At 36.0% G+C, this 19,091-nt stretch overlaps 1 protein-coding gene across 4 annotated transcripts in view; it reads left to right on the forward strand.

Moving 5' to 3' along the window:
- ULK4 (unc-51 like kinase 4) overlaps nt 1-19,091 on the forward strand; it is a 267,671-nt gene that overhangs the window by 164,689 nt on the left and 83,891 nt on the right. For all 4 annotated transcript variants that reach the window (XM_052794377.1, XM_052794405.1, XM_052794385.1 and 1 more), the window contains one exon: nt 10,151-10,256. In XM_052794377.1, coding sequence (XP_052650337.1) covers nt 10,151-10,256 — 106 coding nt within the window. The remainder of the gene's footprint in view (nt 1-10,150; nt 10,257-19,091) is intronic.

A 19,091-nucleotide genomic window follows, 5' to 3' on the forward strand; every position in this document is an offset into this window, starting at 1 on the left:
TAGTCTAGCATCACTGGCAGACCATTGCCAGCTAAGGAAACAGTTGTCTTCCAATATCAGTGAATTCCAGTGGCTGGAGGATATAATTCCTGTGACTGATGTTGCATTCATGCTGTCAGTATTTTATAGAGCTAAAATGGGGCTGTCATTTCATAAGTATTTTGCTGAAATACGTACCTGAAATATGAGCTACTAAAGTGAACTTCATCATGTTCACTTTTTCTAGGGTCACAGGTAGAGACAGAGTAAGTATTAAATGCAAAGCAGGAAGAAAACAAATAAAAGAATAAATAAAGATCATGATGAAGGGAAAAAATGTTATGTCTGTCTCAGACCAACATAACCAAGATACATATGCCATCTTTGGTTCTGCTGCCACAGGCAGAACTAATTTAAAAGCAAACTCTGTGGAGTCTGGAAACTGCAGCATCATCCTAGAACAATTTAAGCAGGGAGAAGGTACTGTCATTTAACCTTGGAGTTCTGTCTTTTTAGTCTCTAGATTTATTTATTCTATTTAATTTTTTATCCCAACTACGTGCTGTTCCTTCTGGTAAACACTAATAAAACAAAATCATGTTAACCTCGCACAGAATTTGATTGAAGAATGGGGTTGGTGGCTTGTTTGTTAGACACCAAGTTAGGCTGATGGGTGATTTGTATCTTTGTGGGAGTTTTTTGGATAACAGTAAGCTTCCTTCCTGTTGTGTCTACAAGAGAAAGTGTGATTCTAGTATTGACATAGAATAAGAAATGAAAGAAAAGTTTCTTTCTGAAAAAGAAACTCTAATTGCTTCTTTTTTTGGTTGTTTTTTTTTTTTTTGTTCCAGTTCCAAAGTCATCTGGCTATGAATCCAAACTGCTCCTTCCAAATATTCCCAAATGTTGCTCTTAATACCAGGCTTGTTCCTCTGAAAGCAGGGAGATTTTTGGTTGCTACGAACGCTACATTTTTTAGGCCTGGATTTCACAAATACTTCTTTTTGTAAACTGACATTAAGAGAGGTAGCAAATACTTCAAGTCTTATTTAGCTTAAATATGTGTATTAAATCTACGTATACTCAGGAGAGTTTTAGTCACTGTGGCACACACAGTTAGGACTACTATGAATTCTAATCTTGCCTTCAAATTCTGAATCTTTGCCCCAGTATCATAGTTCAGTTCTGTTCAGACCATTGATTTTCACTTTCATCCCAGCTCCTTTTATTCTCGGACTTCATATACACAGCTTGGCATAAGAAGAAAATGCATTCATCCTTGAGTTCTTGAATAAGTGCCAAGCTAACACTGCAATACATGGGGTATGAAAGTGTGTTTGTGTAATATACATACTGTTTATCAGGGAACATTAACTTGAGATAGAGTTGAGAGTAGAGATTATATACCACTAATTTATAGAGGAAGAAACTTTACAGACATAGTTTACCCATAAACCCTATTCCTATATTTCACAAAGATATTGTAATATACGTAAAATATTTTTCATTTCCTGGATTTGTAAGTATTTAATAATGTGATTATAGTAAAGGTTTGCTAATGTTCATGGTCCTTAATTAACTGATTGAAAAACAAACAAAAAAAAAACCCAAAACCCACAACAAACCCAATGCATATGTGAGTCTATCATCCATTATACTTTTTTTTTTTTTCCAGTGTTCAGTCTTCTGGAAGCAATAGTGCTAAAATGGAGGAGATACTCAATTCTGTAACCTTCTGCAATGTCAGAAGGAAGGGAGGAGGCTGGTGATTTGAAAGGGAGTTCTTATAATTTAAGTGTTGGGCCAATCATGGATTGTCTTGTCTTGACCATGAATGTTAAGCAAAGAAAAATGATGCCAAATAAAATCTCCCTATAATATTTCTTTAAAGTATATATGAATTTCACTCTTAAGCAAATAACTACTGTTGAGAGTTAATGTTTATTGAGTATAACACCACAAAAAAGCACTGTGATGATGAGTAATTTAACAATTTTTTACTTACATTAATAAACAGTGTTTTGCTAGGTAGAGTTTTCACTTATCAGTTCATAATTTCTCTTGCTTTGTCTGCCTAGTGTCATAGGAGGAGTATAGTTTGTTAGAGCATAATTGCTTGTCTGTCTAAGCCCAGGACAGGAACATGAAAGAAGATGTAGCTTGCTGCTAGAGGAATAACTTGAGTGGGGAAGGGCTGGGACATGAATTTGCTAGGGCATCCATACACAGTAGTATGTGTACTCTGAGCTGAGTGAAGTGTTCATAGCTGATACAGTCTGATTGTTGAGTATGTTTGTTTTCTAAATGCATGTCTCTGGGAAAATGCAAAATCTCTACGAACAGGTGTCCAAGACTGAGATTAACAGGCTGCCTTAAAAAAAGATACAAAAAAGTGAGAATTTCCTAATGTCTTTCAGACTAGTAATTAACTACTTAAATAATCCCTAAAAAAAACTAATAGTAGAAATTAAGAAATAATAAAATTATTTTGAAGGTGCCAAAGGTAATGAGACTGTACCATGAATCTAGTAACAGAAGATTCAGCAGATGCTTCCTTTTGATTTAACAGCCCTTCATTGTTTTCAAGTTTAATGTAATTTGAATAAATGAATTATCAACATTCTCTGTTGCATTTACAGACTGAGTAAAGGTGAATGTGTGAAAAAACAGTGTGTTTCAAACTAAATAGTATTTTGTGCTGCTTTGTCAGCCCATGGCTTCTCATTCAATACCTTTTTCACCAGCACCACTGAGTTTTAAGATAGTCTGTGAGTATGAAGAATAAAACATTCAATTTGAGATTGAGAGAGGCAGTGGATATTTTTACTATCCCTTTTACTTCCTCAGAGAAGTCTAGTTTTTCCACAGTTAGGTTTTCAGTTGATAGGGAAAGTGTTGGGAAAGGTATTTCAATGTCGATCTTGCACACCTCAGTAGGTGGTGTAAACTGAGTCTGTATCAGGTTTTGCTTTTAACTACTGATTGAGCAACTAGTTAGCTGTAGAGAAGCAAGCAGGTTCTGGGGAAAAGAGAGAGAGACCCATTCCTTAACAGCTGATGATGGATTAAGGAATGCAGGGTGTAGGAGATCAATATTCAAATCCCTGCACAGCACAATTCCAGCAGAGACTTGAAACTAAATTTTCAGTATCCTAGGTGAGTACGCTAACTTAGCACCCTATTCAGCATATGTCTCTCTTTATGATTTTAAGCAGAAATTCCATTTTGAAACCTTCAAACCTTTTCCAGTCAAAAATGTTAATATGGTCCTTCGGATAAGTCTAATGAATCTATGTTCTCTAAATTAAACATGTCACCAGCAAATTCCCCAAACTCATCTAAACTTCTTTCCTTGTGGTGGCAAAGTGTCTTTTACATTAAAGCAAAATCCATGCAGAAAAAGAGATGTGAGTTGATTGGTATCTGTCATTCTGAAGCCGTTCAAGAACTAGCTTTTAATTAATGCTGAAAACGCAAGCCTGAGAAGTGAATATTTTGGTAAGGAGGTGTCTTGGTGTAATGGTTGATTGCAGGTCCCAGGTCACTTTGCAGTTCAAATGTTTCACTTATACTTGAGGCTTTCCAAACCATCTACAGATTTATGATAGTGAATATGAAGTTACTGCTGTGGTGGTATCAATTACTTCTAGAGCTTCATTTCTTCAGAACATACCAGCATGAATGCTTCAAGGGTGCTGGGATCTTCCTTGATATGAGGAAGTTTAATTCTCCAGAGTAAGATATCTATATAGCTTCTTTTTCATACTCTCTCTTCAGTCGTGAGAAAATTTTTCTTTTAAGGGAGTTTCTGAGTGTTATCACAATGAATAGCTTTAATACTTGGGAAGCTAATTGCATGGATACTTCTTTCTAGGTAATGGGGAAAATTATGTTTTTATAGGAAATTGCTTCAGAGTGTCTTCCCTGTGAAGGAGCCTGACTATGTGAGAGAGGAGTTTTCTCAGGCTCCCTCTGTTGACAGGAAAGAAAATTTCCCTTGAGAATGAGTTCTTTCGCTAAGGTTCTCAGGAGCAAAAGGAGAAGCTTTAAGGTTTTGTTGGTGCCAGAAATTTAGGTGCAATTCCGTAGGAAGAAGAAACGACATTGCATTTAGAGATTTGCTGCTGAGTTGCTTTGCACTTCATCTGTAACAGTGAGTGTAAGATTGCATGGCTGGTTATTGTTTTCTGTGTTGTGCTGCAAAAAAAATTATCCTGTCTTTGTCCAAAAATTAGACAAAAAATGGTACGTGAATTTCACTGAATCGGACCATTAGTTTCCTGTTGTTGGTTTGTTTTTTTTTTTTCCCCAAGATGACTGTCTAATTCACTGAAAACTGACTAACAGAAACTTTCATGTCAATAGCTGGGTTTCTTTTGTCAGATAAGTACAAAACAAAAGCAAGGACAAAAAGGAATTCTTACTCAAGATTTGGGACTTTGGTAGTTTATACTACAAAAATTATATGTTAATTTTAAAAGTGTGCTGATATCCTGGAATCTTTCTCTTTTCATCATGTATAAAGTAGTATTGATGACAAACCTTCATACCTTCCCTCTTAATAACCTTGAAGATTGTCTACCTCTAATTCCGAACAGATTTAAGTATTCTTCTCTTCTTATAGTTTATAAATTTCATGCTTGCTGACATAGGACATTTTCGTAATCCCTAACTCGCTGCTTAAATGTTCCTGCTTGGATTAGCATCGTTTATTCAACTTCCTCAAGTTTGAAACATGAAGTGGTCTTCTTAAAGGAGGAAAAGTAGTTACCCTATTAATAGGTGGTGTTAAAAATACTGTTCTTGTTCACATGTCCATTCTTTGAAGTTGTATTCTCATGGGATTTGGGAATAAAATGAGAAGAGAAAGGGCACAGGCCTTATTTATATTTTCAGTCCTTAATGTTTGTTGTGCAAAAGAAGTTCTTGTATGATCTTGACAGAAGCTGGTTTTCTAAAAGTAAAAAATTTTATCTTTTCATTCTAGAGAGGCTATGTTCTTTAGAGCTCTGTTTGTTGTAAATGTCACCTTTCCTCCTTATGCCTCCTGAGATTCTGACCATCAACACAGATAAAATTACATGCTTGTCTCCAAGATAACAAGGAATTTGGTGAAATGAAAAGGGAGTAACAAATGAGTTCCAGAATAAAAAGACAAGATTGTTAGATGTCTGAAAATCTGAACTTTGGTATGGCAAGAGAACACACTTGTAAATTGATATACTTCTAAAAAATGGATGTACTTCTCAAAAAGTATCTTGTGAAATTTTGCATTGCCTGCTGCAGTGGGTAGGAAAGCAAAACCTAAGACTAACACTACTGCTTTCTGTTGGTTGGTACTTGACATACTAGGTTTTTATTAATAGTATCCTTTCTCCTTCATCAGTCCTTCAAAATTACTACTGTTTCCCTGTCCTCAATTGACTTTGCCTAAGCACTTGGTGACTAAGAATACAGATTCTTTTTTTTTTTTTTTTAATATTCCAACAGGAATTTCTGTGAAAGTTGCAAGACTTCTGATCTTCATGTGTGGACTGAATATATCACTGTTGTGATACATCTGAGAAGCATGATTATTTCAGAAATGGGTTACCAGATTAGTAGTTGCTCCTTATTGTATTACCATACCTAGAGGAAAATATTTGGAAGTATTAGCTCTGTTAGAACTGTGCTTTTGAAAAAGGCTGATTTTTGAAAAGCAGAGTAGCAAGAGACATGGCTATGCTTACTTGTGACTTAGATCATCAATAAGGAAAACAGTATTACCTTAATGTTAGAGATCCATACTTATATGCTTCCAGTTTATGCATAACTGGTCTTATGCATCAAAAGCCACAAAATGTTAAAGACCAGATCAGCCAACTACGTATATAGCTGGATTAAATTTGTTTGAGTGGGCTTCCTCTTGTGATTGAAGAATGCTGCATATGCTGTTGTGAATGTCCCTTGCAGGCTGTATGCTAATAATACCATTTCATACAGAAGGGTTCTACTGTTATGTCCAGAAAAGTTTCTGATCCTCTATTTCATATATTCAAAGTAATACAGTATATCAAAATAAGCTAGGTTGAATGCAATATTAAACTGTGCTCTTGTTAGAGGTCCTTGTTAGCATCAATGCTTTGGTTTATTTTATCTCAACTATACTGTGCCAAAGAATCATCACATAAAAATGGCATCTTTTAGTAAATGTAATTTGGATATAGTTCATTTCTATAATTTTCTTCTTTCAGTGGATTTAGTGCATGAAAAATCAAGCCTCCATCTTGTTACATCCCCTTATTTACCTAACTTGCTTTCATTGGTCATATGTAATCTTGAGAAGGAGAGTCCCTTTATAGTTAAAGTTTAATCACTCTGATTGTATTGAATGAGCAGTAGTGCTGTTGTTTATAGTGGTCCTTAGATTTAATTACAGCATATCTGTAAACATAGCATTTAGTGCATTTTCTTCTGGATTCTTAGATACATCAGTAGGAGGCATGTATGTGAAGTCTCCCAAACTGGTAACCTCTTATCACAATTGCCATCTCTTTCAGTATCTAAATTGTAATTAAAATACTGTAGTTTGCCTATGCTGTTCGAAGTTCTAATCCACTTAAAGGAAGAGAAATGGCAGCTTTAGTCATAGTATCTTGCCAAGATTCATACTCCCACTTTGCTAATTCACACCCTCTTACCTAACTGGCTTTAAAAAAAAATAGTTCAACTGATTTCTTTTGTTAACATACAACCCTTCAAAATTAGAATGAAAAGTTTAATGGCCTAAATACAGTGCAGTCCTATTTGAAAAGCCTGATTTATCTTCTGTGGTTCCTTTTTTTTATGCTAGTATTTCCTTGTTATGCCCTTGGTATTTCATAGCTGTCCTTTTTAAGCACTGAAGCAATTAGTTTTGAGAAGACTGATTCTTCAGGGTCCAGTGCTTTCCTGCCTTTAATTCACCGAAGCTGTACATTTTAATGAAGTTGTTTCATCTGTGTTGCCAAACACTAGAATTTTTGCTGCTTCAATTCTAATTATCTCTGCTGGCAAATGCTATGTTTTATTAAAGCTGTCAAATGCACTGTTCGTTAAATGTCCACAGTGTGTGGTGCTGTGCACACAAATTAGATCAGCTTTGCTCCTTGATAGATTATGAAGAAGTTAAATATTTTTATATAAACCTCTAAAATCAAGTATAACAGCAATCAATGATGACTTATCTAAGTAAAGCATACCTGTAGCTTCTTGAAACCTAGTATCTTGTCAAAAACTATCTATGATACATACGTTAAAAGTCTAGTAGTACAGCTGAGTATACCATTTGTAAGATTATTTTAATCATTAAGAGACCATTTTCCTTCCTCAAGATATCTACATTGTATCTTGAATTCTGGTTTATATGTGTTTAGGGTAAGATAAGTTCTGTTACACGTGCTTTGATATAAGTAAAAGCATCAGTGCTAGTCCTTCAGTAGGGGATTGTATAGTATAATTGATCTCCGTTAAAAGCAAAGATGGTTCATTTTAATGTTCCTAACCTGGTGAATGCAAAAGATTGCTATCATAAGCAACTACCAGCTTCTCTTGTAATTGCATATCTCAAAAGGGAATTTTACTAGAAGATGTTTACTTCACATATATGGGGCAGTAATAGAAATATTGTACTTGCAAAGAAAATATTTGAGTCAGCTCTCATTTTGGCACTTTTTTTTTTTGCTTTTATTAATTTTGTATTCTCAGAGTATGTATCTAACTTCAATAACACAAATAGTCATTCTTACTATCTGATGTATTGTTTTCTAAATGTTCTTTAGGAGAATAAATAAGATATTGTGATGATAGACTACGAGATAAACACATTGCTGATCTTTTGAAAAAATGTTTTTCTTACCCTTAAGCTATCTGTAGGAAATAACTTCAAATTTATTTTTAGTACCATGGCTTTATGGTATCTTTTTTCTGTACTGGTTACCTTGTCTTTTGAAGAATGTAGTGTTTATACTTTCCAACATTGCTTTTAAATTTATCAGGCTGTATTTTAAACCTTCAGAGGAACAAATATTTATTGTACTCTTTATAGAAATCATAAATGACATCTCAAATTGCTATGTAAAGTAAATAGAACTTTGGGGCTTTTGGATATATATTTTTTTAGGGTTTGGTAGGAAACTACAGTCCTTCAAAAGGCCGAGAGCCACTCTTCCTTATCTCTTCTCCTTATGATCCAGTGTAAAGTGCTCTAGTACGAATAGAAAATTCATACAGCCTGAAGTTGAATAGTAGGCTGTGTATGTTTATATATTTCTTTATCTGTTAATGTGTTATGCCTTATCGTGTATATTTCATGGTATTTACAGGAAATAATAGCATTTAGTTTTAGGTTTTGAGTGCAGAAACAGAAATTAATGCCTTCAAAGCAACCATCTGAGCCTCTGCCTGTCAAAATCTTTCCTTCAGTAGTTAAATGTTTAAAGGAAAACATTTGTTCTTCACATAGCATGACCCTTTTTAACCACTGTAACAGAGGACTTTCTGAAGTGGCATCGAAGTTGCATTTCACAGTATTCCGAATTTTATCAGAATGGTCAAGAAATAAAAATCAGGAGTGTCTCACTTCAGAATTTCTTTCAACCAGTTATATGAAGTTTCCAGGCAGGGATTCAAATAGTGTGGTTTATCCTAAATGCAGTGCTGCTGACTTAGTCCTGTCCCAACCCAAAAAGTGACTTATAAACTAGAGTTATCACTCTGAATGGCGTTCATAGGGTGACTTGAAGTGAATTCTTGGAAGAATCATAAAATATGTTCTTTGTGATTGCTGCTGGGTAACACTCAAGCAGCCTAATTCTGCACCAGGTATGGTATTTAGATGGTCAATAAGATTACCCGAAAGAGGGATAGATTACTGCTGTTTTCAAGCATACATCTGAGACAGAAGGTCATAAATACCTGAGCGAAGAGATGTAGAAAATAAATTGTTCTTGGCCACCGGCACTCGTCTCCTGAAAGAACTTTCAGGGAGGGTGTTCCTTTGTATTCAAGGGCTGAAGTAATTTTTGTCATTTGAAATACTTAACTTCAGACCAATAATCTTTCATCTTGTCCAGCTTAAATTTTAACTTTTTTCAAAGGTCTACTGTCAGACAGGAGATGGGTCAGAATAGATGGCATATTCTGTGGCAATGAAGTAGTTGAGTGGTATCAGTATATTGAGAGATTTGATGGGAAAGGGAAGCATGGAAGTCACCTAGGTGCATGTGAAAAGTCTACAATATATGAAATATGACCGTTTTTTCTTAATGTTGTTATTTTCACTTTGGATGTATGTTTCTATCTGGCTTTGAGTCTGAAAAATCAGACAAAATATTTCCTGAAATTTCTAGGGAGATTTGAAATGTATTCAGGCTTATATTTATATCTAGACTCAGATTTGGAAAAGCTTGTCCTGTTTTGGCTTCTTGGAAGTTACCTGAGTTGTTATTGTCACTAGCATGAATAAACAAATGCTTTGATTGCACTGCCTTATTCACCCTTTTCAGGTTGCATGTGCAAGTGTCTTAACTGTACAAGAGGAAAATAAATTTCTTTATAAACCCTGATGCCTTCCTTTTACCAGCGTAGTCTCAGAAAATTGTGAAAAATCACTGAAGCAATCATCAAGCATGAGAAAGACATCATAGGTGATGCAGTTCAATACAGAAATAGGTCTTTAATGTGCACATGAAATTAATTTTATACTTATGAAAGTATACAAACAAAACCAAATAGCTTTTACGACTTACTGTGGGTTATCAAGCTGAAACTGAAAACAGTAAAATTAATACCATTAACAAAAGAAATACCATACAAAGGGAAATGTTCCTGGTTCTGGATATACAGAGATTAGGTTGATAAAGCTCTATGTCATTTTTAAAAGTCCTAAAATTTTAGACCTAATTAGGAACTCTTTCAGTTCAAAAGAACATGGGAGAAATTTTGGTCCAAGTTTTTAGATTTGACTCCCTGAAATTGATGTTACCTGCTAAGATATTTGGCTGGTTTTCTAGTATTTTAAATGTTGAACTAAGGGACTGAGAGAGTATTGCTTTTGTATTACTACATTTTTGGAAGGGAATAGTCTTCTTCTAACCTTGCAAAAGGAAAACTAGATTATTTTATTTGGGTTTTTTTGTTGTTGTTTTTACAGGAACACCAACACAGTATACTTGGGAATACAATGCAAACTGTAATTGCCTTACTGAATAACATGGTTGCTAACAAAAGCACGAACATGATGCTACTCTTTGAAGAAGGTATGTCATCTTTATCTTTTGTTATTCTCCTTACCATAGATGTTTCCCAGTCTGTTGTAATATCTGGCACTGTGTGAAACTGTAGACCTCTATGTATTTATATTCTATAGTGGTTGTTAGATGATTGCATTGTAACTGGCTGGTACTCCTCATCACTTCATCTACCTCCCTTACTGATTTCATTATAAATTTAACTTTTAGAAAGCTGTTCCTCCAAGAAAATGCTATTACAAAAGAATTACTGACTGAAAGTTATGTTATGCCCATGAAGAATGGCTTTGGAAAGGAGTGGGCTAGAGCTCTGACCAGAACAGTGCAGAATGCAGGCAGAGCGAGCCTCTGCCAGTTCTTCCTTTTCTCACTGCTCAAACCTGTGAAAGGATAAGTTGTACAATATTACTGCACTTTCTAAAAAACTAGCTTCTGTTCCAGTCCAGTGATGTAGACTAACAGGGTGGGGCCCAAACTGACTATGAAGTCATAGAATCATGGAATCATTTAGGTTGGAAAAGACCTTCAAGATCGAGTCCAACCGTCATCCATGCACACTAAACCATGTTATGGAGTACCCTGTCTACACGCTTTTTGAGTACCTCCAGGGATGGTGACTCAACCACTTCCCTGGGCAGCCTATTCCAATGTCTGACGTTGAATCTGACATTGAATGTCTGACACTGAATCAAAGTCTTAGTCTAAAAACCATTCCATGTCTTCATTTCACTATGTTTTATTATCGAAGCTCCTTTTATTTAGAAATTGGTTCTTGCTTACAAAATGAAGAAAAAGTTTCTGCTGTTGGAAATCTATATAAATTTAAAAACTTGTTTAGAAATATTCACATTGATAGTATTACTTTTATTGATCATTAATGAGTGAGTGACATCCAGCAATACAGATCTACATTACTGTTTGTATAGAATAAATCAAAGACCTAGACTACTGGCATAGCAGTATATAACATCCTGCAGAAGGAAAAGGAAGAAATTTGCATAGAGAGACAGTGAAGAGACAGCTAGGTCTCTTGTGAAGCCAAGAGTTGAGAGAAAACCTTTTAAAAGTCTCTAGGAAAAGATTGGGTGGGGTGTGAGGGGGAAACTTCATCAGAGTGTAGCTTTTCTGTAGTCATCACATCAGAGAAGGAGCCAGATGAGGCATAGTGTGTTTAATGGTTTAAGGATAAACACTGATGGTGATGAGCAAATTTGAAGAATTGGATCTGCCTTATATATGCGATTAAAAAAAAAAAAAAATCAGAACACATACCAGCCTAAAACTCCATCAAGATTGGTAGTAGTGGTCATGCCCTCGTTTTTGTAATTACCTTAGCAGTTAAAGCACTCACCCAGAAAGTGGGAGAGCTGAATTCCTGGTCCTTTTTACTCTGAAGGGATTGAATGGACAATGCCATCATTCAGGAGACGAACTGGAACTTGACATTGTAGCTAATAACATGCTCCTCTCCTCTGTTTCAAACAGATCCACTCTGAAGTTAGTGGTGTGAGAATAGGGCCAGAAGAAAAGAAAGAAGAGGAAAATATGACTGAATTGGAGAGGGATGGTTCATAGGCTTCTGATTCTTTGGTTATTTCTCAGCAAACTGCCTATCACACTTAGAGCTGCTTGGGGTTTCTTGGGGTTTAGATGTATGTACTGCTTTTACTATCTGTGGGCGCATCTGCTCTCTGTCGGGCAAAATCCTAAGCTAGCACTGACCTGAGCTGCAACAGGATAACTTGTTAAAACTGCATAACGATATGCAGAGAAGTTAGCTCAAGTCCCACAAGCACTGTAACCACGTAATTGGCATGCCTTAGTCAAAGTAATATGCTCTGCCTTTCTGCATGGCAAATTAGGTGCAAAACTATTTAACAACATAGCAAAACTGCATCCATTCCCTAAATATCTCCTCTTCATTGTCTCACAGAGCAAACTCCCATGTACTTTTTATGCTGCTGGTAGTATATCAGTGCTCTTTCACTTCTCATCTGCTCCAAAAATAAAACGCATCTCTTCCATCATGCTAGTTTCCAAATTAAGGAAGTGGAATAGAAACATTATTAAAGTCTTTTATCTTTTCCTTGTGCTATGTCATATATGACTCCAGTAATATTTTCAGATTATTAGTAATTGGATAACACTAACTTGGACTCACTGAACTTCATCCTGAGTATGAAAAACAGCACAGCAGCCAAAAATAATTTATCTCAAGTAAAACGTCCCCATCTTCTCTCATCCCTTTTCCCCACTGGCTAATCTTCAGAGTACTGAAAACCTGGGGTTTGGCCAGTGCTTTATTGATTGAGGGCCTAATTGTTGAGTAAAGAACTTCTGAAATTTGGTTTGCAAGAATGTTATGAAGGTATTGATCTTGTAATTGTAAACTGTAAGATTTTCTTTGAATGAAAAAGAGAGAAAAGTTATTCCATACAAAATGGAGGGCTTTTTATCCTTTTCATTACCAACTGTAAATATATAGTGTTCACTACAGGGAAATACCTTAAACTTCCTCTGCCACTATCTTTGATATTCAACTTGTAATTTTTGAATTATTTTTGTGTGACGGAGAACAACATGATCTAGCAAAATGGAAACTAAGCTCCCTCTTGCAGAAAACGATCCTGGAGTCCAAATAGAAAAGTTGAACGTGAGTCAGCAGTGTGCCCTTGCAGCAATAAAGGCAAAAGAGGGCTGCGATAAGAATAACTGGAAGGTTGAGGGAAGTGATTATTCTCCTCTATTTGGCACTCGTGAGATTTCATCTAGAATACAGTGTCTACTTTTGAGCTCCAAACTATAAGACAGACATGGACAGACAGGAGCCAGTCCGGAGGAGGACAATCAAGATGTTTAGGAGAGTGGACCACATGGTGTGTGTATTTCCAGCCTCTGCCTGTTATATTACATGAATTTATTCCTTCCCAAGTGCAGAACTTTGTATTTGCCTTTGTTAAACTTTAAGAGGTTTCTGGCAGCCCATTTTTTGAGCTCTTCAGCTTCCTGACCTCTTTCTGAATGTTAGCTCAGCCCTTCATCACATCAACTGCTTGCCTCATTTCAATGTCATCTGCAAACTTGCTGAAGGTGCATGTTATTCCATCCTATTAATACTCTGTATCCATGCTGTTAATGAAGGCATTCAACATTCATGAGCTCTTCTGCTGTCTTAAAAAAAAAAAAAAAGGCTGAAGACAGGTTATTATGGGTCATCAATTTCCCTTATTTCCCCATTACAGTGTGATAATTAATTCATGTATATATGGAGCTTTAGAAATTAAAAACCCTAAATACCCTAAAAAAATGTTATAAGGAACTCAGGTTAGGGGATCAGTCCTGTCACGTTTTTTTGTTTCCAGGAGTCCAGAAGTTAGCAATCAGGATTTCTTTGTGATTCTGTGTATTCCTTTCTTCAGCTGCGAAGAAGCAATATTTTTGCAGATAGATCATTCAGAGACCCTTGTCACTGTTTCCTTTTGCGCCTGTTAGCCTTCAGAACTCTCTCCTGCTCAAAGGAGTTGTATTAGGAGATTTTTTTTTAATGGGTTGTGGCTTACATGTTGAACTTCCTCCTTTCTCAAGGAAATCTTGCATGATGGCACTTGCTTCATTACTACTTCTGTGATTTCATATTAATAACAATGATAAGGTTGTGCATTTCAGCAACTTGTGTACAGTGTGGATTGCCTAGCATTAATTTCTCTCTCCCCTGACCTGTGTCCTTTTGTGTGACAATACATCAGACATGTAATAACCACTCGTAATGTTTAAAGGTGAAATGGAGAATAACATATGCAACTAAAGTCACACAGGGAATTTAAAATGGCCTGTGCTTGTGTTATCAGCTATTAAATAATGTTCTGTTAACATTAATGACAATTTCCACTTAATAATCGGGGGGAATAATATGATTCAGTTTCATTACTGAGACTGGAATTCAGTAAGGAGACTGGGATTAACGTAGGGTCTCTTGTGAATAGTTAAGGGGAGATGCTAAAAAGCCAAGACAATAGTGGTCGTTTTTAGCATGGTCTTCTAAGAATGTGAGACTTACTCTCTTTCCCTCTGTCTTGGCTTCTGTCTGCCAGTCTCTTTCCTTCCTCCCTTTCCCCATCTTTTGAACTCATTGGACAATTTTAAGTTAACTTGAGAGAGCATAGAGGTCTGCATATACAAAGTATATATTTGTTCTCTAATAATATCTGAGGAAAGGAGAGACACACATTAGTGCCATAGCTTAGGGAAAGGCAATAGTATGAGCTTATCAATTAAATGTTCCTGGCTAATGTACAGCAGAGTAGTGCAATACATGACATGCAAAATATATATATATATGTATGTACTTATATATTTACAGAAAGAAAGGAATTTTAATACCTGAAGTTTCCAAATTACAAAATTTTAAAAAACATTGTTTGTAATCTATTATCTTGGACCATCCCTATGGAAATTAGGTTGCAAAAACCCAAAAGATGTTATTTCACCTTCAGGTCGGAACTAAAGAATGTAAATGGGAGAGGAACATAATTCTTGAACAGTTTTCCTTCTTTTATCATAAAGTTGTGACATGATCAAAGTGGAGCTAACTGGTTTGAGTTTATATCCTGGATTATAATAGTTCTTCCTGATGGAGGTGAAACCTTCCCATCTGTGAATTCTATTTCCATTAGCATTTATTAAATTAACTTAAAATTATAAAGCTTAAAACTTATACTCTTTTATAGTATCCTGAGGTCTACTAATAGGCCTGTAAAGATCTATTAATTAGTATACCCCCCTGGTCTTTTCTGTATTCACTTCCCATTTGCTTTTTAGGATATCTGCAGTTCTCTGTTTCAGGATTGTAACCAGCAAGTTCAACAGTGTGTTGGTCAATGCCTGAGGAGGGTACCTGTGTGATGATCCCACAGGATCAGTCAGTGTATGGGAGCAACTCCCACTATAGCACATGCTTATAGTTGGGTGACATAGGACGAAGCAGTGCCAAGGTTTCGGAAATAGGGAAAGGGAGTCATCAGTGATAAGGATGGTGAGTTATTGCCATGGAGGTAGGCAGGGATACAGGATGCAAACCTGTAGGAAATGGGGTATTGTTAGTTCTACTGGTCATGAAACAACCAGCTATATATTACTTTGTGCTTGTTGTATTAAAAGGGTTAATATTTGTTGGCTACAAAATGAACACCTGGTTCTAGATGCTAGAATCATCAGCTCTTAAGGAGGTGTTGTAGGAGTACAGTAGATGAACATCTGTTTCTCTAGACAGGCATGAGGGCAGTCTACTGAAAAGACATACTGTCTTAGGCATGTTGTGTCTATTGACAAGCATTGACATACTGACGATGAGATGAACCACAAAGGTTTGGCTGCTTGATAAGTCAGTGATGTTAGTGTGCAAGACTGCTTAATTATGTGGAACGTGATGGGTAATAAATAGCCAAGTGCATCACAGCACTTAATGTAGTAAAAGTCTTATACTCAGTACAATTCATGGATATATTGGCTCTTTATTTTGCCTTCAATTCCGTCTTTTTGTTACTTTTGTTTCTTTTCTTGTTGTGTTTCTGGGTTTTTTTGTTTTTTAAGTAGTTTGTACAAATTAAGAATAGAGAATGTTAAATCATTTTAATTGTCTGTAGTTAGTAGTGCTTTCAAACTTTGAGTCCCGTTTCTCCCCAGGTCATATTCAAAGGCAAGGCAATTCTTCATTCTAACTGTTGCATCATGTGTATTTTGCTTATAGGAAGTGTTTGGACATAGTGTATTAGAGTGTAGGACGTAGTATATTAGAGTGTAGAGAAATGTGTTTCACAGGCTTTAGCTGCTTCATCGGGATCCTCATTCTGAAGAAATGAACAAAACAGGTTACTGGAAAATAGGTCTTACAGGATGCAGTAGATAACTTCTGATAGTCTGTCTGCAGCTATTTTTTCCTGATAATGCTTCAAATTTATTATGTTTATATAAACAGCCATTTTAATTATGTATAAAACATAACTCCAAGTAACTCTGTCTTTAGGAAAGTTTTCCACTGTAATTCAAAGCCAATCTAGTAAATTGTTTGCAGCCTAGTATTACTTATGAATGAGTTTACTTTTTTAGCTTTTTTGGAATCTCATTATACTCCATAAATGGTTTATCAAATTTTTTTCATGATGGTCTTACAAGGAGGTGATTTATGTATAAAGTTCAGTACAGTCATGTTGAACAGAATGACCTTTTCCAGGCTCTGCTGCTGTGATCCTGTATTTGGCTACTATCCTGAATTAACCACCACTAGCAGTGTAAGCAAAGATGTTTGTCTGAGTGTTTGAAAAGTTTCCATTATAAAGTACAGCAAATCCTAAACTAATCCTTATGTGTTAACACTGTTGCATCTCGGGAACTAAATTAAAAGTGAAATTGTGGGGTTTAGAACAATAAAAATAGTCTTTGAGTTGTGTAAAAATGCAACAACTATTAGTAGTACGTGGTGCTTCAAGCAGTTTGTGTAAAAACTGAAGTAACTAAGGAAGGACTTTTGGTGGAAATGTAGAATGTCAGCTGCAGCAGTTGTTATATTCAATATCCTATTAAGAAAGCATGCTAGGTGCTTACAGCAGGGACAACTATTAAAAAGGAACAGATCTGCAAAAAACTTTGTAGTCAGATCATTGTAACTCATTTGCACCTCATGAAAGAAAGATCACCCTTCATGGGTGAGGTATCCTTATTCATCTTGTGGTCCACTGCTTTGACTTTAGTCAAATGTCAAAAGATTAATTAGATTTCAGATGTCTTCGTGTGTCGTATTGTTAAAGTCTGTTAAATATTGCATATCCAAAAAGTGGTACTCATGAGACCAACATCCAACTTTAACCTTTTTCTTGAAAAAAAATTTTTAAAAAGAAAAAAAAGTGTGTCACTCTTTTACATACACAGATCTTTAACATAATGATAGGTAAATTACAATGAATTCTGAGCTCTCTAGATAGACCCCAAAGGTTTCTAACTTGCCTAGATCTTTGGAGGATATTTTTCTACCTTTCACTTCCTCACAGACAATTGTACTTCAGCTTCAGTCTCCAAAAAACATTTGATTATACTGCCCATAGCACACTTTTTAAGAACAGCTTCTAGCTTCCTAGCCAGCTCTCTCTCATCTGCCAGCTCTCTCTCACCTGCTAAATCATCAGTGTTCATGAAATTAGGCAGTAGACAGCACTAACTTGGCAACTCAGATCTTTCTCCCTGCTGCACCCACCTATACAGTAGTCTGACCTACTGTACAACACTGAGAAGGCGTTGGTGTGACATTGTATGGGACTTTGATTTTAGGAATACAAGTGAGTTGTTGGAGTAGCTGACTTCAAAGTTGCAGGATTTTCTTCTAAGATGGGAGGAACTAACTAACTCCTAAGACAGTGATCAAGAAGAGGACCATGGATTAGTCATACAGGAGAAGCCTACTTGCAAGGGAAAGGCAGTAGTTATAAAATCCTGTAGAATACCTTACTTAAACTAATATGCCCTTAAAAAAAAAACTAACCAAAAAACCAAACAAACAAAACCCACAGACTTAGTCTGTGAAGAAATCAGATGCACATTCAGACTGGTTCTGAAGCCATTTGCTCATTCCTTAGTAGCCCCTGTTTATTCCTAGGAGGCAGGAGTCTTCTGCAAAACTTCTACAGGATACAATATAGGAATATTTCTTCAGTGACTGAAGATAGAAAATGTGTTGTTTCATGGCAGTACTTATACACACTTATTGTACATCACCCTAAGCAAATATAAAGCTTAGTTCATATGCAACATGTTGTGATTCTGGATGGAAAGATTGGTAGGGAGAATAAGTTAGGGAAATCAATATGAGTAAGAACCTAAAAACAATTTTTCTGTATTTAATGTTTAGAAACAAAATGCTCTCAGTTAAATAAATGTAAAGTAAGAAATTATTTTAAAATACAGAGAATAAGTGCGGACAGACTTGTATCATCCTGTCTGAGTAGTTGCAGATGTTGCTTCTATATCATTTGGACATGACAAGGGAAGTCCCTCAGTTAGGAGGTGTACACCTTATAGCCGCTGCCATGCAGAACGTAAGCCTTTCACAGCTCCCTGCCAGTATTGTAGTAGTTAGTTCAGCTCTTGAGCACACAGATGTCTCTCTGAACATCTAAAGATAGTAGTCATGTGTCACTATGTTCACTGGAGTTACAGCTTATATGAGAAGTCAGTGGTGGTGGAGCCTGAAGAAGTCTATTCTATGATGTTATGAAGTTCAGAATGTTTTTTAACAGTATTAAGGCATGTTTTTCTGACCCAAAATGCCAGTCACTCAGTTGGAAGTGTATAACATCACATGGCTAAACTTAGAAGTCTGGTATCATAAAAGATAAGTGGGAATCATGTCAAAATAGCATGGTAGTAGTGAAGTCTTTGAGGAAAAAATAACCTGTGTCATCCTGCGATATTCAACAATACAGCCATTTGAAAAGGATGAAAATAGAAACGGTAATTGCTGTGAGAAACAGTTATGCCATTCAAGTAGAACCAAGCCTGTTGTTGTCGAGAGCTGTACCCATAAGGTGCAAAATGTCACAGCATGCTTGCTAAGACTTCAAAGGATAAAATAAGTTAATAAAGGCTCAACAGGTTGTTACATCTTGTCTCGCTAGTGCTGTACTGTAGAAGAGGACTGGCCTTTTCTGTGGTCGGAGTAGGCTTCCTGGTACTATCCCTGTGGCCAGCCAAGCAGATCATCTTGCAGCATAGCTGCCTGCTGAAACTACCTAAGATACCTCATTTTAACATCTAACAGGTGGAAGAGAAAGGAGTAATAAAAAAAAATGTTCAAAA

This window comes from Harpia harpyja, chromosome 1, assembly GCF_026419915.1.
Source record: "Harpia harpyja isolate bHarHar1 chromosome 1, bHarHar1 primary haplotype, whole genome shotgun sequence".
NCBI lineage: Eukaryota > Metazoa > Chordata > Aves > Accipitriformes > Accipitridae > Harpia > Harpia harpyja.